Here is a 27,389-nt window from a genome sequence, read left to right as displayed (position 1 = left end):
CAAAGCTCAGGACTAGTAGTCTAACCATCATCATTATCTCTTACTTAGCAAAGATGGTAACATTTTTGATTCTTGGACTACTCCTCCCTTGCCTTCTGTGAATGACTTCCACTGCTACCACTCTCACCACCCCCAAAGATGCTGAAGCAGACAAATGAGCAATTATCAACATCACCACAACTTCTTCCACACTAACCTCCGTGCTTGCTGCCAGCTCTGAAGTTATCTAATGGGTCATAACCCACACCTATGTACTCCTTCCCACCCATCGCTGCAAAAACAGGTGGGTTGGAGCAGCTTGATACAGCTGAAATTGTACATAGTTTCAGGCAGCACTTGAAACAAAGGAAAGAGATGTAAACCTGGTTCCCAGACCAGCAAGAGCTGGACTCAGAAGCGAGGCTACCAGGGAACTCAGCAGGACTTGAGAGCCCAGAGCAATTACATCCGTAGAGGCTGGCTCACAGCTCCTGCTGATTTTGAACTCTCAGAAACATGAGAGCTCCCGCGTGCCAGGGCTGCTGGATTACAGCCCACACCGAGCTCAGCAGGAGAGTGCGTCAACCTACTGCTCAAGAAAGCAAAATACAGCTTCCTTTAGTGGCACTGACTTGCAGCTCCTGTTTAGTTCAAAACCAACTCTCTGAGCTCCTGCAGTCACTTGAGACCATTCCCTCTACCCCACTCCAGAGGTGGTGGTATACTAATTTTAAAAAAACAGGGGGTGGGAAGGGGGAGACATATATGAAGTACACCTCCAGCCTTGATTCCTGTTTATATTTGTTAGTGTACAAAATCTCCTGCTGTCTGCATTTACTTTTGATTGAGTTCTGAGTCAATGAGTTAAAAAGCTGGTATGAGTTTATATAGTGCTCTCGTCCTGACTAGGGCCTGCGTTTGCTATTGCACAAATGCTGTTTGGATCCTCTGCTTGGTTTTCTTTAAGTTTCTCTGCCTCACACAGGACACTTACCACCTTCCACATGTTTAACACCCCAAAACCACCGACAAATGCAGCTTTTATGTTTTGGGAAAAGTCCACAGCCTAAATTTATTTCCCTAGGCTCTGCCCTTCCCAAGGGCATGTTCCAAAACTGCTCCAGCCTCCAGACAGAGAGGGCGATTTCTCAGTGTGGCTCCTGTTAAGGTAAACCACACAGGTAAGGTAAACCCATCTGGGATGAACAAACCCACATGTCAAAAGTAACTCCAAAGAGGCAGGCAAGTTGTGACTAACCTTACAAGTCCTTCCCATGAATCTTCCCCCATAATCAAGGAAAGACAGCAGGCCAGAAGCATAAAACCAACAGCTCAAGCTGAGGTAATGATACTACGTGGAAGGAAAACTAACGCTGCAAAATCTAATAGCTAGCAACAACCTTTGATCTGTATACATTAAGTGCTAACAAATTGATACATTAATGCTCAATTATTAAAAAAAAAAATCCACCCAAACCTCCAGGGTAGCAAGCAGAAGGATCCAGTCGTACATTCCTATCTACCTGGGAAAGGGAGATAGAGATCAGTACAGTGTCCTTATCAGATCCCTTATACAACATACAACTATGTTGCCATAGCAAGAGCTTCCTCCATCTTTATGCCAGGGTGGCTACAAAAATGTTTATGAAGATATTCTATATTGGGTGTGGCTCAGGGTTTGCTTTGTGGTGGTTAGAGTTTCCCCCCCCCCCCATGTAGAACATGTAAGCAAAAATCATGACTATTCTCTTCAAAGATGACAGCCAAACGTGGCAGGCCACTGAGAATTCCTACCCCTCCGCACAGCAGATCACACAGGTCCCTGCCTCCCCTCTGCGCTCTGGAGCATGGGTAATTTCCCCTCCCCCCCGCTTAAAAAGGAGGCAGCAAACTGTGGGAAAATACTTTTATGGCTAAGTGAGCTTTACCACCCACAAAGAGACAGGTCCCCAAGGGGCCCTCACCACCCACAAAAAGATGAGCACTTCTGCAAAGCCTTACCCCTTCTGATATAATGATATCTAGAAATTCATCATTTTAACAATGCACACAAAAGGAATCAGCCTGCTCCCTTCACTTTTAAGAACATCATCATCTCTCTCCAATGCCTTTCTGAATCTCAAAGCCAGCTTTAGCTTCCCAGCCACCAACACAAAGAAAGGCTTATTGGGACAGTCTGCATCAGCAAATACAATATACAAGCTTTCTCAGATCCAGTGCTCAACTCCATCATGCAGCACAGGAATGGACTACAGCTTGTGACATGATGCAAATGGCTAGCGGGACCTCTCCTGCACTGGGACCACTGAAGACATCCCATCAAGACTCCAGTACATATACCAGGAACTGTAGACCAGCAATATGCTCATAAACTTCCCCTTGAGCCCAGGAACAATCTTGCTAGTTTAAATACTCCATGTACTGGAAAAAACCCACCTGTTTTCGCAATTAACTACCGTAAGATAAGTGGTGAACTTTATACAGCAGGACTCAGGAAATAAAAAAAAAAACCCCAACCTAACACCACCACTCAAATATCTGCCATTTGTTTCCAGTCTGAATTGGTCTGACATCAGCTTCTGCATCTTTCTATGCCTTTTGTCTCTTGAATTAAAGGTTGTTCTATCAGAAATCTTTCCCCCACAGAGATATATCTAGACCAATCAAGTAACAACAACTACCTACTACTTCTTTGATTAGCTAAGTACATTAAGCTTACGTCATTCTGCAGCTGAACTTTTCCTCAGCTGATTCTTCCTTCAGCTACTTTGAGCCCTTCTGAAGCGCACACACGAGAGTTGCACGTGGATTTGCACACCATCTGGAATGGTGTTAAGAAGACCATATAAAAGATAACAGCAGTTTCATATTCCCTGATACTGCCTGCCTATATAAGGTCTTAGAGCTATGTCATCATGACAGGAATTCGTGTTCCCTTGGTTCACATGCAATTCACCAAACATATTTTCAGAGTCACTACTTTGCCCAAAACAAACCTCCACAAACTGCAAATGGGATACACATTACTTGTCCCGAGGTATCTAATCTCACTCTGGGCTGTAATAATATTGATTTACCCACAACATACCATTGCTTGGATCATCGCTGGGAATTAAGTGACTAAAGGAAAGATCTGCCCTCCAAATAAACAGATTGAGATTGCCACCGTCACACTCCATATTTTACAATCTGCAGACAGAAGTGGATTGACCCCAGCCCCCAAACACCTGGTTCTTTGAAAGGCCAACATCAACAGACTGGTAGCACTGAACCCTAGGCTCTTAAGAGGGCTTAACAGCTGGCTTGTTTGAAATAGGTCTTGCCTCTGGCCCAGAGTCACTCCATAAAACTGCTTCCTTTAACTGTCCAAAATCTTCCCTATTGTTTCAGCCTAATTCAAGGCTTTGAGTACCACTCTGTTCCCATTTGAACAGTCTCCCACAAATGCATATGGAAGTCTATGTACCAGGGCTGGTAACAATAACCCTGCAACTGCACTCTCATCTCTTCTGGGAAACATAAGGGTAAAAATGTAATTAGTTCTTCAATGCTCTGCATTTGGCTCTTAACCCTTTAACAGGACTTTCTCACATGGAGGACAAAGTCATACACATTTCTCTAACAAACTTCTCTCATGGGACAGCATAACCAAGGACAACGTACACAGCGTACTGCAAACATCCCCACAACTCCTGAAATGCAGCCAGTCACAGACAGCGTCTGGCGCACTTGAGTAAATGCAGATCTTTCCAACTACTGCTAATCTCAGTGCAGTCACATTTCCAGATATGAGCCAAAAATCCCCTGACACCTCAGACCGCATCACGCATATCCTGTAAAACAAAGCGGTCTGCACTCACTCTGACCAGGAAAGTTGCATTCATTCTAATATCACTTGCAAATATAGTTGTAAATTATGCTCATAATGCACACCAACTCTTTCTATGGACACTTATGCTACATAAGTGGGCGACTGAGGGGTTTTCAGCTTTCTGTTCAGCTTACCAAAAGGAACTGAAAATGAGAGACTCTTGGCACAAAATAAGTATCCTTATGGAAAGCTAGCAACAAAGCATTCTCCAGTAACATCTGTGCTCTCAGACAAACCTTGAAGGAGACAGAAGTCCTCTGCAGTAGAGCCATCCTGAGGTTTTACAATACGCTTAGCAGACAATGCCAATACATGCAACCAGAAGCAGCTGCACCTACTGCTGAAATACAGTGTTTAACACAGCTTCAGCTAAACCAAACTCCATTCTCGCCTACACTGAACCCAAGCATCATGTCACTGCTCCTGTGCACTCACATGATTCAGAGAATCACTGAAGATTGGGGGTGTAAGGGACTTCTGGAGTTGCTCTAGTCCACCCCCCTGCTCAGAGCAGAGTGAATTACAGCAGGCTACCGGGGACTATCTCCAGTCAAACAAACTTGGATATCTCCAAAGACAGAGACTCCACAACCTCCCTGGGCAACTTGTTCCAGCATTTGACCACTCTCACAACAACAAAAAAAAAGAAGTTTTCGAAAGTTCAAATGGAATTTCAATTTGTGTCCATTGCCTTTTGTCCATTCTCTCGAGACCACTGTGAAGAGCCTGGCTCTCCTGTCTTCATTCCTTTAGTTACTCACACACATTGACAAGATCTACCCCCAAGCCCTCTCTTTTCCAGTCTCTCCCCTCAAGTCAGAGTCTCCAATCCCTTAATCATCGTTGGGGCCCTTCTCTGCACTCACTCCAGTATGTCCATGCCTTTCTCGCACTGGGGTCCCAGAACTGGATGCAGCACTCCAGATGTGTCCTTACCAGGGCTGAAGAGAAGAGTCACCTTCCTCAGTCTGCTGGCAATGCTCTTCCTAATTCAACCCAGTATATTGTTGGCCTTCTTTTCTGCAATGGCACATTTGCTGGTTCACGTTCAACTTGTTGTCCACCAGGAACCCCAGGTCCTTTTCTGCAAAGTTGCTGTCCAGCCAGCAGGTCCACAGCCCAACCTCATGTAGGGGAGGACCCCAGCTGCAGGACTTGGCATTTCTCTTCACTGAATTTCATGAGATTTGTTGGTCCATTTCCCAGCCTATGAAGGACCCTGAATAGCAGCACAACTTATGATTCATCACTTACTCCTCCCAGTTTTGCTGAGGGTGCACTCCAACCCATCATCCAGGTGATGAATGAAGATGTTAAACAGTATTTATCGGCCCCAAGCAGATCCCTGAAAAGGCCAAAGTCTGCTTTCCTGAAAAGCTTTTCCCACAATACTATCCTGTAGATACTATCTTATTTACCTGTATATGCTCAAAGTGGGCCCCTCTTACCTGTTTTGAGGCATGAAACCAAAAGAGCAAGGTGTAATAAAAGATCCAGAAAACATTCAGTTACAAGACATAAGGTTAATTTGCTTACTAATAAAATTTAATGACAACACTTGTGCATTTGCTTACCTAACATGTTAGTTTGTGAGGCACAAGAAACAGGATTTTAAACGCATCCAGGAGCTGCAAAACAGTTGCAAAAAGCTCTGCTGCATCAACAAAACTGCTGCATTATCTTCCTACATATAGGAAATCAAGATGTCAAGTTTTGCCAAAACCCTACCTGCTGAGTCCTGTAGCCATGGTTTTGAGTATGAAATGTGGAAAAGACATGGTACCAAGTAGCAGCAACGAGTGTACCTACGATGAGTCTCCTTGTATCATATCTATCACAGCTTCTGATCAAGTACCAGAGCTTCTTGCCAACTCCATTAAATACACGTTGTTGACAGGTCCACAGTCTGTCGCATCAATGCACAACACACAGCAAGAAGGGACATGGAGTAGGAAGGGGAAGAAATTAATAAACAGGTCACAGCACTGTGCTACACAGGAAGCATAAATGTTGAGAAGCATAACATAGGAGGAAGTCACATGAGTCTTTATTGAGTATCTGAGACTGATGTGGTCTGAGAAAGGGCTCCTGCAGCAGGCACACTCATTCATACTGTAAAACCAAGTTCCATACTCCTGGCTAGCTGCATTAAACTTGCGACATTGCTGCACAAACAAGTGACAGTGGCAGTACCAGCTTCAAATTGTACAGGTGGAAACACGGAAAAAAAAAGTCTCTATCACACAAGGCTCATTTATCTTGAGCAGTGAGTTAAGCAGGCACTGACTGGTCTCAAAATATGCATTAATACTTGCAATCCAAAATAAGTTTTTTTAAAAAAATCTCAAAAAAAACAGAACAAAGAGCTACAGAAACAGAGAAAGGGTACAGCCCCTCCTAAAAAAACCTGGTTACCTGCTGCAGATAGTGGTAGGGTTTGTGCACTGGGAAGGGGGGAGGTGGAGAGCAACACCACCTTTTCAGTGGATAAATGCATAAAATAAAGCAAGCAGGTGAGCAGCACTGATCAACAGTAAAGCTATATACTACCTTGGCACTGCCACTCTGCCAAGCAGTATTTACTTCTGGAAGCAAAGCACGCATGAAAGAACACCCTCCATACAAACAAAACAGCTGATGCTTTTCCTCTGCTCAGAGTTCCTGCTTTCTTAGTTTCTCATACCACCCTTGCTGCTTTCATTTCATCCCTTCTGCTCAGGCTCCTCTTCTAGATATCGTCTTTCTGCACTCAGCCATCAGAGCAGGCCACAACCTGCCTAATTTTAGGCACCTAAGGTATCCACAGCAGAAAGGTATTCTTCCAAAGCTCCCTATACAATCAGTGATAAATAGACTGGCAGCTCCACAGAAGATTCAAAGCACCTAAATTCAGGTCACTTCAGCTGATGAATTGGGGCAGAAGCTTCTCCTTTTCTATTAACTGTAGAGGAAGCTCAGCCTCCCAAGTCAGATGCCCCAAAAATACAGTGTAAATACCCCCCATAGTGCACATAGCTGTGGATTCTTATTTTCAGTTGACTCACATCCCTCTCAATTAACACATTCCCAGGCTTAGCAGATTGAGATGAACTATGGCTTGAGCTGCGAAAGCATAAATGAAAGACAACAGTTTAAAGGACTGAGAAGAGCAGGCTTTAAAGTGCTAATAGCACTATTCTGACTCTTCAGTTCACCTTTATTGTGCAATATTTAAGAGACTTTTGGACCATCTCCAGCTCACAGGTGTGAAGAGCACAGTTCTTTCCATATAAAGACATTGATATACAAAATATTATTACAAATTTATTTTAGAAATTAAACTGGTTTTGGAGCCTTGAGAGTACCCTAGTCTCTGGAATCAAATAGGAGGTAGCATCTTCCAGGTAGCAGCTACTGCTTTGCACTCTTAACATCCCAACCAAGGAATTCAAACTGGATCTGTTCACAGCTGACAGAGAAGTGTTTGTACCCACAGAGCACCTTTGCTGCTAAATGGAAGAAGCAAGTAAACAGAGGCACAGAGCAAGCAAAGCATCATAAGCAGACAGCCAGATTAATGTTCTTCCATTCCAGCACACAAAGTACCCCAACACTTTCTAGCTGTCTATGCTTTTTGTATGCAACAGTGTACAGCAGGAGCAGGCATCAAAACAAGGATGAATAACTGCACAGATTCTCACTGTAGAATTTGGTATTTTGGATAGGAGGGAAAGGCTAACTGAAAACAACACATACAACCTTTTCCATCGCATAAATACATAAGTTAAGGGCTTTCTCTCAACACTACCTACCATCCACTTTCAGGAGATGTCTAGCTACGCAGTAGTAGCAAACCCCCTTTAGGTCTAAGCAGCATTTATCTGCATCAAAACCAATGCCACCAGCTCGGGAACTTTTGTGGGGTCTTTGCACAGGACTAGTATTTCAGAAGAGATAGCCTGCAGGTCATTCAAATGCTAATAACATCAACTACCTTTCAGCCTTCATTGTGCCAAGGTACAATGCTACAGCATGACACAGATTACAGCACAAAACTGGACTGCAAATTAAAGCACAGAAAAACAAACTCACTGGTGTCTTGCAATACAGTGAAAAATGACTAGCTTACTATAAAGACAGACCTGCTAGTATCTGTGCATCAGCTATGTGACTCCTGTGTAGCCACAAGAAGTTACATATTACCAGTCGGTTTCTAGGCTTAGGGTTTTTTTAAGCATTTCCAAAGTGATTTCTACCTTCTGGGAAAGGTATTTCATTTAAAGAATGTTTGTTCATTTTCTGACCACAGTCACAATGTGGAATAACTCTGTAGCCGGGGCTATAGAATCTATGAAGGAGAAGTCAACAATGGATCCAATACTAAGGTAAAGTTAACTCACAGTATACAACTTCACTCTGCCTTCATCCAATCCATCTATGACACCAAGCTATCAGGAGATTTTATTTGTGAGATACTCCACTATGATCAAGCATCAATGTTAAAAACTTTCATAGCCAAAAGCAGCTCTTGGAAAGCAGCAGTTAGAGAGGCAAAGGCAGATGAGAGCTGAGGTCCAGAGCTAAGCTTCATGAAAGCTCATGGGCTGCAAGTGTTACTAGAACACACAAAGCAAGTTTATAACTGAATGCTTAAATAAGAGGATGTCACACAATTAAAGTCTTCTCCATGCTTACAAAATCCTACTGTCTTCAGAAGCTTAAGCACCATGTTGAGGAAATCAACAACCCCAAGAATACCTCTCCCCAGTTCCATAAAAGCACATTTTCCACTCCCTACTCCAATCAATTCCTGCGTTTGCAGTTCAGCACTACAGCCTCTTTTCTCCCTTACATTTCTGCATGAAAGGCTGCACTTTCACCGAAATTGTAAACAGTTCTCAAGTTCGCGATGAAGGTGACATATCTATAGCTCTCCAGTCACAGAAGAACTTGAGGCGTATTTTAAGCCTCTTATGTCGTCTAGTGTCCATTGAGGTATATCACAGCAAAACCACAGAGAATGAGGTTACTCAAAGGTTTATGTCTTTCCATATTAAGCAGTACCCAACAGACTTATAACAGAAACACACTGCATAGAAAGCCACACGGCTATGTTCATTGATTGTATTACCTTACAGATCTGCCTACTGTGAAAAGGAGGATTAGATCAAGACACTAATCCAAATCCATGTAGTTGTCTTAGAGGAAAATGCAGAAGCAAGCTAACAGCAAAAAGCCAGTGACTGACAGCTGAAGGTATGGACTCAAAACAACGCTCGGTCTCAGGCAACTATAGAGAAAGCCTTGCCAGAGGAAGTGAAGTACACACCTGCTAACAGTGGGAAAAACAAGGGTACATCGGAGGCAACTGGGATGAGTTTCTCCATCAACTCTTGCTGGCCTTCTGGCGCTCTCAAGTAATCTATCTCAACCTGCTCTGTACAGTTGTGCATCACTGCAAGCACATTTAAAGGATGAGGTCATCTCAGAACAGAATTCACAGTTCACTGACACTGTATGTGCCAGGACAGGATTAGGTCAAGGAGACTTGAGCCATGGGAAGCAATCTCACCTGCAATGCCAGAGGAACTGGAGAAACTGCCTGCAATCTGGTTTCCTAGGCAACCAGAGCAGCCTCTTATCATTACTTTCAACATTAGAGGAGAAGTAAAAGGTTACTGGGCTAATTCTAGTTGCAGCAGCAACCAATACTCTATCCAATTGTCTGTATCACAGGCTCATCAACATCCATTTTAACTGGCCTTAGGTTAGAGCCATTGACTTGTATTTGAACATTAGCCCTTAACACAACTAGAGTGATCAACAGATTGGGAACACGCACCAGGAGGCACCTTAGTTACTGGGTCTGGTTCAAAAATTTGACTGGCAAGAGGTCATTGCCCTAATTCTCATTAGGAGAACAATCATGTGCTCACATACATTTTCCTGTCACTGAGGAAGGACAACATTTACCCTGCATCTTAGATAATTTTCATCCTGATGAAACTTCAAATGCTCTAACAATTGTGCATTAGCAGTTTCTGGCTGAAATATAGAAATTCACTTGAAGACACATGCCCTAGAATTCTCCCAGGGAGCCAAGCTTTGAAGAATGGGATAACTTATGTGATTGTCCTGGTTTCAGCTGGGATACAGTTAATTTTCTTCCTAGTACCTGGCATAGTGCTGCGTTTTGGATTTAATACACAAGTAATGTTGGTAATGCACTGATGTTTTAGTTGTTGCTGAGCAGTGCTTATACTAGTCAAGGGCTTTTCAGCTTCTCATACTGCCTGCCAGCAAGGAGGCTGGAGGTACACAAGAAGGTGGGAGGGGACATAGCTGGGACAGCTGACCCAAATTGGCCAAAGGGATTTTCCATACCATATGACATCATGCTGAAAAAAAAAACAACTGGGGGGAGTTGGCCACGGCTGGGTGCGGCTGCTGCTTGTGAACTGGCTGGGCATTGGTCAGCGGGTGGTGAGCAACTGCATTGTGCGTCACTTGTTTTGTATATTCTTTTATCATTACTATTATTTTCCCTTCCTTCTCTATCCTATTGAACTGTCTTTATCTCAACCCACAAGTTTTAACTTTTTTTCTGATTCTCTCCCCGATCTCACTGCGGGGGAGTGAGCGAACGGCTGCGTGGTGTTCAGCTGCCTGCCGGGTTAAACCACAACAGTGACTTCTGGAAAACAGCAGTTGAACATTACACTTCGATGTCCTGGATCCCAATTAAAGGCAGGCTATTAACTGAGTCTTAGCTTCACCTATAACCTCAGTCCTACCCCAGTGTAACAAGGCCACAGGCAGCTTTGTTTGGTAACCCCAGCAGAGACATCCAAAGCCGCACCATTAGTACTCTTGTAGCAGGTCACACGCTGAATAGGTGCGGGCTATGGAAAAATCTGTAATATCAAGCTTATACTTCAAATACATGTAAGTGTTCAGACTCTGGTCTGAATCTATTGCTCTGAATGAATTAACTCAAAATGAAATCACTCAAAAAACTGTAAATGTAGAGTATTGTATCACTCAGTTCTTAAGCCATGCTGAGTCTGGATCTCTCCGTGAGGTGGGGGACTCAGAGCAACTGTGTTGGATTCCATTTAAACAGCTAAAAGTCTGGTGGCAAAGCCAGAACAGACAAACACAATCTGTGTTCATGCAAGGAAAAATATTTCGTTTGTTGAGATGCACATAACTGAATAGGTGCCTATTATAACAAAGTGAGGCGAGACATAAGCATTTCACAAAGCTAGGTAACTCTATCATAAACCATTTAATCTGCAGGTCTCCTGCTGAGTAACAGGAACATTGGCAAACTGGTATCTGTGTCAATTTTTAAACCCTTCTGCAAAGTTCCTCAGCAAATGTGGATTTTCTTCTTCCTTCGAGCTTCCACTGAACTGAAACTAAAGCTTTCTTTGTTCTGCTACACCATTAGCATGTCTCTGTCCAGCCTGAAGTAGTCAATTACTATAAAGCCTAAGGGAAAAGTTCACATAGGCGAACAAGAGGTCATAAGCACTTCAGTGGCAATGAAGTGGATCTTTTTAAAAATCAGTAAATACATTAAAAGAAAGATATTAAAAAAGTGCATCTGTCTACTACCAGATGCCAAAAATATCCATGACTTGGCCCTCAAATTACTTAGTGGTGTCCTGCTCACAATGCAACTTAGGACAAAGAGGAATTTATTTTTTTTAAAAAAAAAAAAAAAAAAGCAAAACCAAAACTAAAACCAACCAACCAAAAAAACCCAAACAAAACAGTGGGCAGAAATATTCAGCTTAAAGAAAAACAAAAAAAAGCAGTAGGAGGTGGTAAACACAATACTGAGCTGTGTGTTTCTTGGATCCAGAGCCAGGCATGTTAACACTGCTGAACTTTGTAGCAGTACTAACACCCTTTACAAAAGGTGTAACCTCATCCCACAGAACAGCTCTCTGGTATCTCCTGGGAAGCACACAAAAAAACCCAACCAACCAAAAAAACCAAACACCCCACTCCGTTGGCCTGCAAATGGCAGAGAACCCGAGACTAGAAGACTGAAATGGCCCCAAGATGCAGTGTTCCACTGGTATTGCCACATGCAATTGGCCAGTCCTATCGAGTGAGAAGCCAAAATGTATTTACCGCTTTTCATCATCACTTTAGCAAACAACCACTTCAACTAGTTTTCACTGTATGGGTGTTTCCTTGGAGACCACAACCCCATCACTTACAGCAGTTCACCAAAGAGAGGAGAGTTCAGAGGGTAAAGTACAGCCCACACTACCAAGAGCCATAGCAGAGCTGCCAAATAAACTCTCAGTTTTTTTGATGAGTCTTGAAATAAAAGGGGAATGTGGAAGACTGAAAAATATGCTAGTGTTATACCAGTATTTTAAAAGGTTGAAATAGGATGAGATGTGTCAGTCTTGTCAGCCTGACATTGATTCCAGACAAAATAATGAAAAAGCTGATATAAGACTCAGTTAATAAAAGGATTAAAGGAGGACAGTGTAATTACTGCCAATCAACATAGACTTTACAGGAAAATATAACTTGTCAAACTACCAACACTTTTTGGTGTGATTACAAGTTTAAACGCTAAAGGTAACAATGTTGATGTAATATATTTTCACATGGTGTTTTACTCGGTGCCAGAAAGCACAGTGATGCAGCGCATCCTATATCAGCTGATAGATCTAAACTGCACCAGTAGGTAAGCAGACAGGCAGTAAGGTGCAACTGGGACTCCAGTTGTTCCAGTGCTACATGCAAAGTAGCCTGCTGGCATGAGGGGAATCTCAGGGTCACGTTGACTCGTATCGCTTCATTCTTCTCCCGAACTGCCCCTACTCTACCCATCTGTTGCCACCTTTCCTATACTTCACTTGGAAATGCCCTGGCGCAGGGGTGGCCAACAGTCCCTGACTAGTACAAAGGACTCTCTAATCCTGACCTAAGCCCTGCCTGGCACGTCAGAGTCATTCTGCCTACTGCAGTGCTATACTAATCCATCTGTTTAGATAACCTGTAATTTTTAGTGGTTCATTAAAGCAGACTCCTCTGAGAACTTATTCAAAGGGCAGTCTTCCCTAGCATGGAGCTTAATGACACTTAACAACAGAAAGCTGTTCATATAAAGCAGAGGGGTAAAAGTAAATACAGACAGAACCTAGAACAAAAGCTTTGATGAAGAAATTTGGTCAGCACGCCAAAGTAATTCGCACACCCGTAAGATCTCTGTCTGTTGCTTTTGTTTGCTCTCCGCTCGCAGCAGTAAGTGGAGCTGGGGACAGGAGCAGAAGTGTAATTGGGTGTATTTTCCCAAACAGCAGTTTTTGCTCATACTTGACCACAGAAGTCTATTGTCAGTTTTTAGAAACCTCCCAGGTTAGGAATACAGGGAATTTTGGCATCTTTTCTCAAATGCTGTAGAGGTTACATAAGAAATATATTTGGCATTTATACATTTAAACATAATTCAGAAATGACAGTCTGGATACATGGTAGGATGAAGCAATTCAAGGCACTCAAGCTTAGATTAGCTTGTGTTAATAGCAAGACAGATGATTGATTTTTCCCTCAGCCAAGGCTGGCAACTTCACCCATAACTACCAGGCCAGGGTTAAGGTACTTTTGAACTTGAGTAGAGGTTCTTCACTATGATAGTGAAGAAAGAACGACCACAAGCTTTTAGCACAAGACTAACTAAGAAGGAAAGCATAACTGTCAGCACTGCAACTTTCAATGGCTCTGAAATACAGTATTGAAGATGACAATGCTGCTGACCAACATAATGAACACAAGAAATTCTCTGCAATCTCATTTTCTAGTTCTCATCTTTCATGCCTCCAACTAATATTTACAACTTCAACTCTCCTGGTTTCTGCAACACATTAACATGTTTTTGATCACAAATGTAAAAAACATTTTGAAAGCTGAAAGCATAGGTACAGACTAAAATAAACAGAATATTAAAAAAAACTTATCACAAGCAGCTGCTGCATTAGGAGAATTAATTTTATATTTAAGTCAATAAAAGCATTTACTGTGGAGTCCCAGCCATTCCAGTGTGAGGTTCCACGACACTGTAGGAGCCAACAAACCTTGTCTTAAGTAGGCTCAGCACAGCACCATACAGAAAAGATTGACCTTGTTTTTTCAAAGTCCCATGATTACAACTTGCCTTCTTTTGTTAATCTTGGTGTACACACAACAAACAACAAGCTCAAGGATTTTGGTCTCTAATCCCCCAAAACATACAAGGAGAAAAAGCCAGGCTGTTTCCCAGATACTAAGGAACAGGCAAACTGTGAGGAGGGCTGGAGAAGGGTTGAAGGCAGGTGTCTCCAGCAAAGCAGGGCCACACAAGAGTTCTGCAGTGTTGCCTGGCAGCAAGTAATTATCTGCCAGTGTGCTGTTTCCACGTGCCAACAGCCAAAGCCCACACAGGCAGCAAGCACGGGAAAGTACATGCGTCAGCTAAAGCTAGGCTAGCTCCACTCTTTCCTAAGGAGAAAAAGCAGAGGTGCTTTGGAGGCTAGCCTTTGGCTGAGCTCCTACCATGCACTCAAACCAAGACGTCCAGAGAGACAGAAGTCCAGCACATGCCAGAAATTTGTTAGCAAAGACAAGACAACTGCTATACTAAATCAGTCATGCAAAACCAACAACAGTTCCACCCCAACAAAGACTCTTAAGAACAGGTTAGATAAATCCTGCCCAAAATGGTTTAGGCATAGCTGATCTAGTAGGATAAGGAAAAGGGTCACACAGCCTCTTAAGAAACCTTTCAGCACTTCATTCCTGTAGGTAATCACAGGATCACCACTGAAAGAAGAGAACCACATCCCAACCTACCTGTCCATACATCATCCCTCATTCTCCCCCGAGCTCCAAGATGACTCCCCTGCACTGGGGTTAATTATAGAGCAACTCAGACCCACCCTCAAGATGTGTCATCTGTAACCATCTCATTCATGAACTGCCAGAGTGCCATACTCCTCCTCTTCCCCCCACCTCATTTCCCACCTCCGCCTGCCCTTTAAGGCTCCCAAATGCCTGTGTGTGGTGGCAGCTGAGTTTTTTAATATGCACTTATTAGGATCCTAATTGAATCCCGCATTGCCTTGTGTGCGTCTTCCCAGCCGGAACACGAACAAGGCACCCTATAATTCAATTAGAAGGACCTGCAGCAAGCTGATCATTAGTCTGTCAGGTTGTTAAGAAAAAGACATCTAGGAATAGGGGAGGAAGTTAAACAAAGGGAGAATTGTTAACAGCACCCCTCCCCAATTCACGCAGAGGCTCCCATACACATACTTGAAGTGTGAAATCTGCAATGCTCAAGCACTTGAATGACAACTCACCACATCACTCCAACAGTCCTTTCTCTTGTTTCAGGCAATTTAAATAGAATCTCAGAAGCTGAAATTATACTTTTCCTCATCTCCTCTGCTCAGATGCATGAGAAAAATACCACTAATATACACGACTACTGCAAACAAGGAAATCTCATTACCTGCCAAAACCCTGTTGACAGAGGAATGTGTGGCCAAGCCAGGCTGTCCCCGTTCATGGAAAATCCCAGCATAAGGCAAGTACTCTGGCAGCAAGAAGCGTCTGCAAAACAAAGAGAGTAAGCTTACATGGAGAAAGATATCCCAATGTGCTACAGCCCTGGACAGCAACTGCAATTACTTCAAGGAAACATGACTACATTCCAGCAGACTATAGTAGAGGGAAGGCTGGACTCCTCTGCTTAGCCAACCACTTCACTACTTCAGACAAAAGGCAAGTTACAGATCAGATCCTCCTCTGATCAATGTGGCTCTGAAGATCAGCATTAAGCAAACCCTTTACCTCCCACAATAGCTTCCTAATCTCAAATCAGCACACTGTGCTGAGAATCTCTGATCAGATTCTTTTCTCCTCCTATTCTGCCTTCACACCATAGCCTGCAGGTAAGAAGCACTAAGACCATGCTGTCCTTCAGATGTCACAGGATGAGCTGATCATACTAATATGCTATCTCAAGGGTCCCAGAAGTTGCAAACCAAGAATACAGCAGCCCTGTGCAAGAAAAGGAGTCCATCTGAAAGCACCAGAGAGCTGTACTGCAACTGGTAACTCCAAGATTTTCACACCCTTTTACGCTTACATGTACAAGCCTTACCTCGGGACAAAGCGCCCCAGTGATGGTGCAGACATGCGGGCATTCCGGGGAGCTCGGTGCCTGGATCGGTCTCCGTTGTCCCTTCAGCAAAAGAAAAAAAAAAAGTACATTAAAAATACTATGTAATAAAGTATTCTCCAAGAATAGAAAAATGCAACAGCGTCACTTAGTCATCCTGAATATGCCACTGAGATTTAATGGTTCTCTTGCGTAAGTCACGTGCTTCTAATGTTCCAAACTCATACAACTTACTGTACCAAAGACTCCTGACAATTTTACATATGGGTAGCCTAATGTCCACTTTCTTCACTGTTTGACAATGTCTCAAAAGTATCAGCAAAACCACAGAGAGTCAATGATTCAATGTCAGCACCTGTGCAAATGAACCAGAAACTTTAGAATTTGGACTGGGAGAGCAAAAGCAAGCACACCACAGTCCTGATGAGAACTTTCTGTTAGTCAAAGAGATCTGTTAAGTTCCACTTTTTCATTCCCAGAAGTGCAGGCAGAAGAGCGTAATCTGCATACTAGTCTTTTGCGCTCCTTCCCTCAAGGTCCACTTTAAGTGCCATCACAGCTTAAGATAATCTCACCTTTCACAAGCTTTTCCAGTGAAGTCAGAAACATTAGGTGGTATCAAACAAAACTGTACCTCCTCAAAAACCTCTCATTCTGTTTTGCAATAAATGTCTGGGCCTTGGGGAATGAGGGGAAAGGGTCTAGCATCTATTGTCCTACAGCAGACACAGGGAAGTCTTCTTCCCCAGGAGAGCAGTGCAACACTGAACAAGTTACCCAGAGAGGCTGCAGAGCTGCCATCCTTGGAAGTTTCAAGACAGGAGCTAGACAAAGCCATGACTGACCCAGTCTGATTTTGGCAATAACAACGCTACAACAAGCAGAAGGCCAAGCCAGAGGACCTACAGAGTCCCCAGCAGGTGAAATTCCTGGTATAACATTCATAGGTCACAAGGGGCCCTGTAATTATACAGCACTAAAACTGCAAGGAAAATAATGAGACTCCATCAGTGAGTCTGGAGTTCTGAAACAGACCTCCGCAGTGCTTTATTCTCCGTTCAGAAATTTACTCTCTGCATGACCTTGCACAAGTAGCAAGTCTGTTCTCCCTGGATTCCAGATCCCCATCTGTAATTGCAGCCCTACTTGTCTCCTTCCAAGGCAGTTGTGGGGAGAATATTACTTGCAGAGCCTTGGAATCACTAGGAAACTAAATATTCCTTATGCAACACACTAGCAGCACATTTCTAACCCACTCCAGCAAGCTGTGCATTTTATAATTTTTTTTTTTGTTTTGCTTTTTCAAAGTCAGTGAGCAAGAAACGTGGGCTGAGAAGAAAGTCCATTACGTGGCTGTTTCCCACACACTTGAGGAACCAGGAACACAAGAGCAGAGGTTGTTCTGCAAAGCTTGTTAGCATTTCAAGCTACTTCACCAAAACCAAATCTAAATCCAAGCTCCAAGTTTCCATTTCTCCTCCTACTGCAGACGCAGCATTTGCAGTTCACCACCAAAGCCGCACCTTGCCCTTAGGTTTCTGTGTAACCAGCAGGGTTCCTGAAATCAGAAACGTAAAAGCTGCTGCTGTTCTTTTATCAGAGGCCTCCAAGCCTATTATGATGTGGATCAATAACAGAAGGAATCCTGGGAACTCAAGTGCTGGCATATCAACTTTTCCGGCTGAAGAGAAAAGGCCAACGGGAAAAAGAAGCATCATGTTCCAGATCTTGCCACACACAGTAAAAGCTAGTGAAAGTCAGACAAGAAATACACTTTTTAGAAGTCGATGTAGCAGTTTTTGAAACAAAACTGGTAGGCAGCCCTAGGAGAAAAGCAGCAAAACAGTTTTCAGGGTTAGCATTTGTTTGGACATTTACTAGAATTAGAAGATAGTTTTGAAAGGGACAAATATCAGCAAGAGGAACAAGCGCAGGACAACACCCTGCAGAGCTCTCTGGTTGAAGAGAATCTCTGCAGCAGGTTTCAAAAGGAATGAGGAATTAGCTCCAGCAAACAAAATAAAGGCACAGTCTCCTACAATGCAAATCAAGAGACCTAAAGCAACGAATTGTTCAAGTTTTTTAAAATGCCACTAGCCAATGCTCTTCGCATCCACAAGAACATTTTGGGACACAAATTTTCTAATCAGTGAGACTTTCTGATGCGAGAACTCCATCCTGTACTGTCCCATTTGCTGTGCGTACAACCCTCCCCCAATACAAAAAGCCTGGAAGGGAAAAAATATAGACTAGACTTTTCTTCAGTTTTTACCATGACAGACACAGCCTCTGATGATTCAAGAGACAGCAAGCAATTTTTAACAAAAACAAAACAAAACAAAAAACAAAACAAAAAAAAACCAAACCAAAAAACCCCACCACACCTCAACTGCCACTGCCCTGTAACTCAAACAGCAGAATTGGGAATGAGAAACAGTGACTACCCCTTGAGAATACTGGAATTCCCATTTACTGTAATGGAAGTGCAAGATACGCTCCCCTGTGCTAGAGAGGAATATTACTAAACATTACTCTGAATCACTAATTTAGAGAGTCATTTATATTTAAACTCCCATGCCCAACTCCATGCAAGAGTGTTTTTAAGCGTCTAGTGCTGAAAAGCTGTAACAGCTGATATTACCCTGGTGCCAGCTGAAGATTATTTCTGCACCTTCTAAAAAGGAAAATAAAAAAAAAAATCCTCTTCAGATCAGTGAAGATGGGTGGCACTGTGTGTTATTTCTGTACCACATACAGCCTGCTGACAGAGGGAGGAGAGCAGATGTTAGCAGGACTGTAGTGCCAGCGTGAAGCACTCCAGCAAGAAATGAAAACTTTCCAAAGTTCTCTGAAGTACTGGTGAAGATCTAATGCTCTACTTTCTATTCAGTGTCAACTACCTACAGACTCATTAGCTAATGATTAGCAGTGGATAGTTTAATTAACATGACCTGCAAAAGCAGATCCCTCAGAGTGTGTGTCTACATAAAAAAGCCTCTTCTGTAAAGCAACTCAATAACCTTGCAAAAGTAAATGAAACAAAAATGTGCCCCAGCAAGTGCTGTAACAGTGTCCTGCAATGCCCTTTGTTTTAAGTGGACCAGCAAATAGGAACCGCACAGGGAAAGTTCTGCAGAGAAAAAACAATAATGAAGGAACTAAGCAATCCATTGAGCAAGATGCAGGGAAAGAATCAGAAGTAATCAGCGTGTAAAGTGACAAGGGAGACTTAATACTATAATTATTAACAGACTAATTTGTCTCAGGAGGAAAATGGCAAGAACCAACAAATGGTCAAAAAAACTTTAAGGGCCTGGCTCAAAATTCAGGTTATTCATAATTTGTTCAGATACCAGTGTAGGAGAAATCAAAACAGCGATATGAAGAGTAAGAGTTGGTAGGGGAAAAACAGCATTAACACTAACACAGAATGGAGCAAGAAAAGAAAGCAATTCCCAAACATTCAAGAGATTTATGGACCTTTAGTAGGGCATAAGAAGGATGAAAGTTTATCCTAAACTGGCTAAGACAATCAAATCTCCTTGGATTTTTCGGCTACTGTTTTGTTTGCTTGTTGAGAGAAAAGTTGACCAATGTAAATATAATGGAGCAGCAATGCTGGCTCTGAAAACAGAGATGGAGATGCAAAACTTTGCATCCTTGAGCTTGGAGAAAAAGGCATTCTTTTTCATCTGGTAACTTGGCTACTGCATTAATAACCGAGTAGATACAGAAGATAGTCAAGACTGTCAGAAAGGAAAAAAGCTATGCTCTGCTTTTCTATCTTGGCAAGAATTCTCTTTAATATTTAGAGATTGTTGTATCAGGAAGTGAAATTAAACACACAGCATGAGATTTCTAATGCAATCTGTTCGTCTAACCGTTCCCATTGTAGTCAAAATTAAAACTCCCACTGACTACACTGCCAATGGAATTAGGTCAACAATGACCATTTTGAAAAGCCATTTAATTATCAGAGCCAGCACAAGTAAGCCATGCAAATTCATAAGAATCAAATTATATCAGACCAAGCCAATTGTTCCATATTTTCAGCATTTTATCGTGTTTCACGTGATCCAATTTAAACTGCTAAATCAATTTCTATTGCAGAGGTTAGACACTTACATACAATAGAAATGGTAAATAATTGGTGAAGTGGCATCTACTAATATCCATAAGGGTTGGCACTGGATTCAGTTGTACCATCTTGATGTAACATAACATTTTCTCAGTACTTCAAAAATTAAGTATCTCCACCTACTTGCTATCAATTTTTTAAGACTGCAGGAGGTTACTTCAGAGGAGACAGCACAGAGGGCAGGAGTAGCACAAAGATCATATCAGGAGCTCAGAGGAGGTTACCAGAAAATACAAACTTGTTTGGCTTGAGAGGTTGGTCAAGTCTGCCTCTAAAGAGGTACCTGGAGGATGTCACATTAAACTGGCCGTACTAAAGAAGAAACAGATCCTGAAGTCTTGCAGTTCACAGGATTTGCTGCTGATTTAGACTGAAACAGATGACATATATCCTGGGAAGGATATACTCCCTAGGAAGGATGCACTCCCAAGAGCTGCTTAGGACAACAAGATGAAGTGTGTACTACAAAGGTTACAGAAGTAGGAAAAAAGGTGGTGAGGTTTGCTGGCGATTCTAAGAACATGTCGATCACTTTCCAGCACCATCCTTATGAGTAAAGGACATACAGTGTTGGGAACACTATGATAGAAAGATAACTACTAGCTTTGCAACTGAGAGGAGCAGCAAACACCAGAAGACGTTAAAGCTTTAGTTTTTCCTCTGTCTGATCCTACAAGATCCTGAGTATCTCCTACAAATAAAGTTAGGGCAAACTGGGAGCATTTCTAGGAAATAAGCCTCTCAAAATAGAGGGGTAAACACAAAATAATTAAACCCTCGACATTCTGAATATCTCAGTGAGATACAGGTATCCTAGAAAACAAAAGGAAAAGCCACACTGCAAGGCCGTTGTAACTCTGCAGAGAGACCTAGTAGCTGGAATAACATCTCCTGGATCAGTAGGACTAGTCTCTTAATGAAAAAATACAGGTTCCATCCAGTATACGCTACCTTACTCACAGTCCTTAAGTCTCGGAGAAGCTGCAAACTCAGCCCAGGAAAAGGGGACCACCCTACTTATGGCTCTAAGAACAAGGGTACCTCACCTAAAAACAGGATTATGTTTAAGTGAAAAGATTTAAGACAACTGACTTATCTCTAAGCAGACACTTTTTTCCACAAGTAAATACAAATAAGCAAGTCATGAGCATCAATCCTATCAAAACAGGTGCACGTATTGACATGCACAGATATTAAAATGACAAAAACACTGATTTAAGAGAACATACATAATCTAGCAAAAATGAAAGGTATAAATTGATCTTTGAAGGATACGACCATTACTGAAGGAGAAGTACTTAAGGCAGAACAGAAGGAGACAACAAGAAACAAGAAAATTTAAGCAAAAAGAAGCATCTGCTACACAAAAAGCCTTTCCTGGCACTAAATGTATTAGGACCATGGAGCAAACTCCCAAATATAACACTGGAAGCTAAACAAAATTGAAGAATAAAAATATTAGAGAAACTGCAAAGAGCAATGCTGCCCAGCTGGAGAGACAGGAACTAGAAGAAGAGACCTTTAACATAGCTACTTAATACGGTAATTGATAAAGCAGTTAGGTAAGTCACCCAAGAAGACATAGCACCTTTCCCTCTTCCTATGTTCATTTGAAGGCTAAAATGTCAGTCTTTTCACTAGGAGCTTTTTCAAGGGAACACCAGGGAAAACTTGTATCTATTTATCAGCTAAAACTTCCTATAAAACAGCAGACTGCTGAGTTACTAATGGCTCTCCTGACCAGAGGGAAACAAACCCCCCAGCCTTGATTACCTCTCAGAGGGCTGTTCAGAGGAAAATGTATTTACAAGATTAAAAATGGCACTTCAGAAGATCAAGTGTTTCAGAGAAGCATCACATAAGAGAGGATTTATCACCTGGTCAAACAGCAGCACTTGCCTATTAAATGCCAAGGATTAATTGCTTCAGAGAAGGACTGATTCAGAACCAGAATGAAGCACACACTCTTATCTAGGCACGGTATCCAGTTGTCTCTATTTTAATCACCTCACTGTGTGGCGGGCTCACAAATCGATGACACCTTTTAGAATAAGACTGATACACTCCATAGCTACAGTGAGTCATTAGAAAACAGAAACATCAGAGGCCAGATGAAAGTAGAGAATCCTTACTCCCTGGTCTAGACCTGGTACATGAGTATTAAGGAAACCACTGTATTCAGTGTTTTATAAAAAAACCAGGGCATCTAGCACTACCACCACCCTTCCTCTGAGACCCCTTAATTAGCCATTTTCAAACATTCATCCAAGTATGACTATGACTAGGAAAAACATCACTATGGCTAATTCTAATCACTTGGAAACTTCACAACTGGTGCTAGCACAAACATACAAGCAGCTGCCCCATCAGGCTTCAATACTTGAATAAAATGTCAAAAGTAAACACCAACTTTTTTTTTTTTTTTTTAAACGTAGTGCTCTGTTATGCTACTGCTCTTCCAAGGGAAACAGAAATGAAAACATAACTGCACAAACGACCCTAACCTATTAGACCTACAGGCTTGAAAAATGCTAACCACTGCCTCTTCTGTGTGGCCAGCCACAAACTAGCAACAGCTTGCTTCCTGATCACTCTCGTTAACACCAGACATCATCTACTAGGTGACCTAGCTTGACTTAAGAGTTTCACAGACACAAAATAGAAGCAAAAAGAAAACACTGAACACAGCTCATAAGTAGCAGAAAAGCTCAGATGGATGAAGGGTACCATCTTGACATCAAAACTGTTTCTACAAGCCCAGGCAACCAGCAGTATGGAATATGATGTGAGCTTTTCTGGCAACTGTCATCTTTCAAAAGGCACTCATTCTTTCACCGCTCTGCTATGAAGACACTTGCCTTGCTGGAATGTGACTTAATGGTAAAACAACATTATGCTGGAGAGGTTAGCAATATCCTGCAGTACTGCTGCAAGGAAACAGTCATTGCCTGTCACTGCATCCAGGCAGTATTATTAGACATTAAGACCAAGATAAGGGGAATATAAAAGACCGTCACAAAAAATAAAGATAAAAAGAATAGGGAAAATGAAGCTGCAGGCTACTATGAGTAGATCACAAGCCAAGCTAAGACTCTCACTAATCCTTGAAAAATGAAGTTCAAAGAGTAGATTCAATATCATTCCCATTCATCCAGGACTTGATAGCATTCTTAGCCTGCAACTGTGTTTAAGATGACGAATATAATTAATACAAATTTCTCTGTATCTGGAAGCAACATCCCAGTGCTAACTGCTCCAGAAACCTATAACAGAGAGGAAAAAAACAACACAGAAAGTGACCACCAAGTTCCACAAAATTCAGGTCTGCCTTGAAAGCCAGCTTTAAGAAGGTTCATCTTCATCAAAAACAGTGAGGCAGAGCCATGTGAGCCAAGAAACAGAAGCAGAGTAAACAGCATCAAAACTACAGATAAAAGGGCTCTGGGAAGAAAACAACAAAGGCAGGTACATACAACAAATAGCAATCTTTCTTTTAATATCTTCATCTGAAGTCAAATAACAAATTCTAACAAGAATATTATTTGTAGCTGCTCAAGTAAGGAGGACAGATAACAAACTGTCCCATCTAAGACTTCCAGAAAGAAACTGTTGCTTTTTCTGCGGTATACTGGTATGTCATGGATCCTAAAAATCCACTTCCATCAGCATTCAAGTGATGTGAAGAGCCTACAGAGATTCTCACATCTCCTACCATATCTTTTGTTAACCTCAAATGTAAACATCAGGATGATAAGGAGAAAAATGAAAACAACCCCAGCCTAACTGCTTTTAGAAACCTTGTGGTTCAGATACGCTACCCTTCTACCACTACACCAAAAGGCTACCACTGACCAAGTCAACTCTCTTACCCACCTTCACTATGCCCTATCACAACTTAGCCCTTGGTATCCCATCCATCCTGAGGTATCAGCTTAAGCTGTAGTCACCCTACAGAGTAAACCTCTTTACTTACCTCTGGGATTGCCTTCACTTCTCTCTCTACAATGACAGAACTTGTCTCGCTGTTCTGGAGCTGTAGATCAAAAGCTCCATACTTACTTCAAGTCTCAGAAAAAAAACTTTAGCCATTTAAATCTCTCCTCCTGCCAAGAAAACCTGGCTCCTAGTTTAAGGTTGTCACAGGAAGGAAAAAACCCACTCTGAAATACATGAATGCACAGTGAACAGCTGGGAAGGAGAGCAGTAAAGATCAAGACTGGCTGTACAGAGTCCGAGTTCTACCCATGTGCTCTTAGTAGTTGGTGTACTAAGGGAAAACAGCAGGCACATTGTGAATTGATTGCATTTCTGCAGATTAATGCTCCCATTGCTGTGTCTCTAGCAAACAACAATACAGAGTCAGCCTGAAAAGGTAGAAACTGGATTTAAACACAAGCACGGAATTCCTACACTTTCAGTGGTAGGGAAGAAGTTATTTCAGTAAGTGGTAATCTCCAACCTCCCTCTCCCCTCACTCAAACTTTCCAAAATCTCTTTGTCTCAGCCATTAAGCAAAACACAGGCTTATTCTAACCATGATACACAACTCCCTCCCTGAAACCCACTTCTACCATTCCACTTGAGAAGTAATAGGGAGAACAGAATCCCAAACCAAACCTACTAGCCAAGCGCACGCTACTGAGTAACCACACTGCCACAGCCACTGTCTCCCCTTCTCTGTCTCATGATAATGTCAGTTCAGACACAATTGCTTCCAAGCAAGTTCCTAATATTTTCAGGTACCAAAGCAAAAGTCAAGGTTCTTAAAGAAGCTACCAAGAAAAGATGCCTTAAATGAAGACATTCCAAAAGAAGGGTGATTGCCTGGATATCTGGCAGAAATGTTTAATCAGCCACGTGCTTTTCTTCTTAATACATAAAAAAATTAAACCAAAATACCAGCTTGAAGTGGAGCACTGACTATGACACAAAACAGACTCCCAACCAAACACTTCACCAATGGAAGAGGCCAAAAAGAATCTACCATAGTATTCTCCAAAATAAATGAAAATCCTATTCAAGAAACCAGAAGTGAGATTTACAGCTTTAATGCAGTGGCAGTCAGCTGGCAGGTTGCTATCTTAGAACCTTTTCAGGCAAGAGGCTATTGCCATGACAGTGTCAATAAAGCAACCAAAAATGGCGGAAGACAGGTACGGTGGATACTCATGTATCTTATGCACTTAGGAAGAGACCCCTGCAAGATGGACATCTGAGAAACCACAAGTCTTGGTCCTGAACATGCCTTAAACAAAAGGATTTCTAAACTGACAAATGAAGCCAAATAACATCACCCTGAATCTTGTAAGCTTTCTGTAAGTGATTCATTATCTCTGCAAAGCAAGAGCCTGCTTCCATGAAACCAGAATGCCCATTATGGTCTCAGTAAAACAGTGCCTACAGTGCTCATATTCTCTGTCTGGGTGCTCAGTAGTGTCTCAAAAGAAATTGAAAAGATAAAGCACCAAAACAAGATTTCAGGCCTGTGAGGTAAAGCCCTTCTTGTTGTAAAGACACAATAAAGACCTTCCTAGTCCACGACAATGGATGGATGGATCCACCCCAGCAAAGATCCTCCTGGGAGGAAGGAAAAAGGAGAGGATAGAAAGGGGAAAAACCGCAGACATTAAAAGAGTGTAATCTCCAAGCTCCTTCATATCTATATTCTACCAGGCAACCCACTCTCAAAAGCAGACAGAGGAGTCAGCCACAGTCACACCTTTAGCCTTGGCTTGAAAGCCTTTATAGAACTGTAGTGAAGGATATGAGCAAGGCTTTCAGACAGCAAGGTGGTGCACTGTCCTATATATCTGCTTTTCAGTCTGACAGATAAAACGACCTGTACTTGCACGGCTGTTTAGGCTGGAGAGAGGGAGCCTGAGGGGAGACCTTTTTGCCCTCTACAACTACCTAAAAGGAGGCTGCAGCAAGGTGGGTGTTGGTCTCTTCTTCCAAGTAGCAAGCAATAGGACAAGAGGAAATGGTCTCAAGTTGCGCCAGGGGAGGTTTAGATTGGGTATTACGAAAAAATTCTTCACTGAAAGGGTTGTCAAGCATTGGAACAGGCTGCTCAGGGAAGGACATGTCAAGTCCCCATCCCTGGAGGTATTTAAAAGACAAGTAGGGACATGGTTTAGTGGTGGACTTGACAGTGCTAGGCTAACGGTTGGACTCTATGATCTTAAAGGTCTTTTCCAACCTAAACGATTCTATGATACTATGACTTGTTCCCATACTTACTGCAGCCAAGAAGGAACGTAGATGGCCAGGATTCATCTGCAGAAACACCTTCACATTCTGATTATGGTGACAGATTTAGAATTACACATGAAAAAATTAGCTTGCACTACCCCAGGAGTCCTAGAAGCATCAGCCACGGTCTCCAGCATCAGAGCTGTTCTAGACTAAAGGAAGTCTCTAGAAGAGACCCAGTCAAACTTCTTAAAGAAGTCAAAAGAAAAGATAGTTTAGCTCTGAAAATCTAAATTTACTATATGATCCAAACATAAGACACCCAAAAAAAAGACCTTGAAATTAGAAAGTTCAGCATCTATGACTTGTCTATAAAGAATCTATTTTTACCAGTTATGCTGGAAGACTAAAGTGACGTCATTCTCCATTCAGAGCTTCTTATCCCAGAATACAAGAAACCTTTTCATTTTAGCTTACGATTCTGCTAAAGCTAACCTGAAAACCCACTCATATCAATTTATCTGTTAATAACCTAATATTACAATCTGTATATATATTACAAAGTATATTAAATGCTTTCATGCAGACATGACTAAGTTTACAGTTGTCAGTTGTATTCAATAAGCAGTAAGATGACAACAGTGACAGGTTAAACACAGGCAGCGCATGTAGAGAGATAACATCTTATTAGACCAAATAACACAGTTACAGCTTGTGTCTCCCTCCTCCTCCCCTGTCCGTAAGAGCTGGTGTAATAGAAGGATATTACTAATATCTATAAAAAACCCACTCAATTCACATTCTTAGACCAACACTACTGTTATTGCTATCACAAACTAAATGTATTTATGAATGAATTTAAATGAGATTCTGGAGAAACTGCATGGAGAAAATGATACCATGAGACTGACACACAGGAAGAGAGGCTTTAGCTTAAATTTGGAGGCCATATGAACACAAACAGTGCAGAGGCCAAGTTTTTCATGCCCCTTACTAGGTCATTAGGTAAACAAAGCTGCTCTTGCCCAGAGCTCTGT

At 42.1% G+C, this 27,389-nt stretch overlaps 1 protein-coding gene across 1 annotated transcript in view; it reads right to left on the bottom strand.

Moving 5' to 3' along the window:
• AMBRA1 (autophagy and beclin 1 regulator 1) overlaps window positions 1-27,389 on the bottom strand; it is a 124,375-nt gene that overhangs the window by 65,128 nt on the left and 31,858 nt on the right. Inside the window, 2 exon segments of the mRNA XM_035902903.1 lie at window positions 15,351-15,451; window positions 16,005-16,088. Coding sequence (XP_035758796.1) covers window positions 15,351-15,451; window positions 16,005-16,088 — 185 coding nt within the window.

The sequence above is a fragment of the Egretta garzetta genome, unplaced genomic scaffold (assembly GCF_000687185.1).
Source record: "Egretta garzetta isolate BGI_Z169 unplaced genomic scaffold, ASM68718v1 scaffold329, whole genome shotgun sequence".
NCBI classification, from domain to species: domain Eukaryota; kingdom Metazoa; phylum Chordata; class Aves; order Pelecaniformes; family Ardeidae; genus Egretta; species Egretta garzetta.
This window is presented reverse-complemented; position numbering and strand designations above follow the sequence as displayed.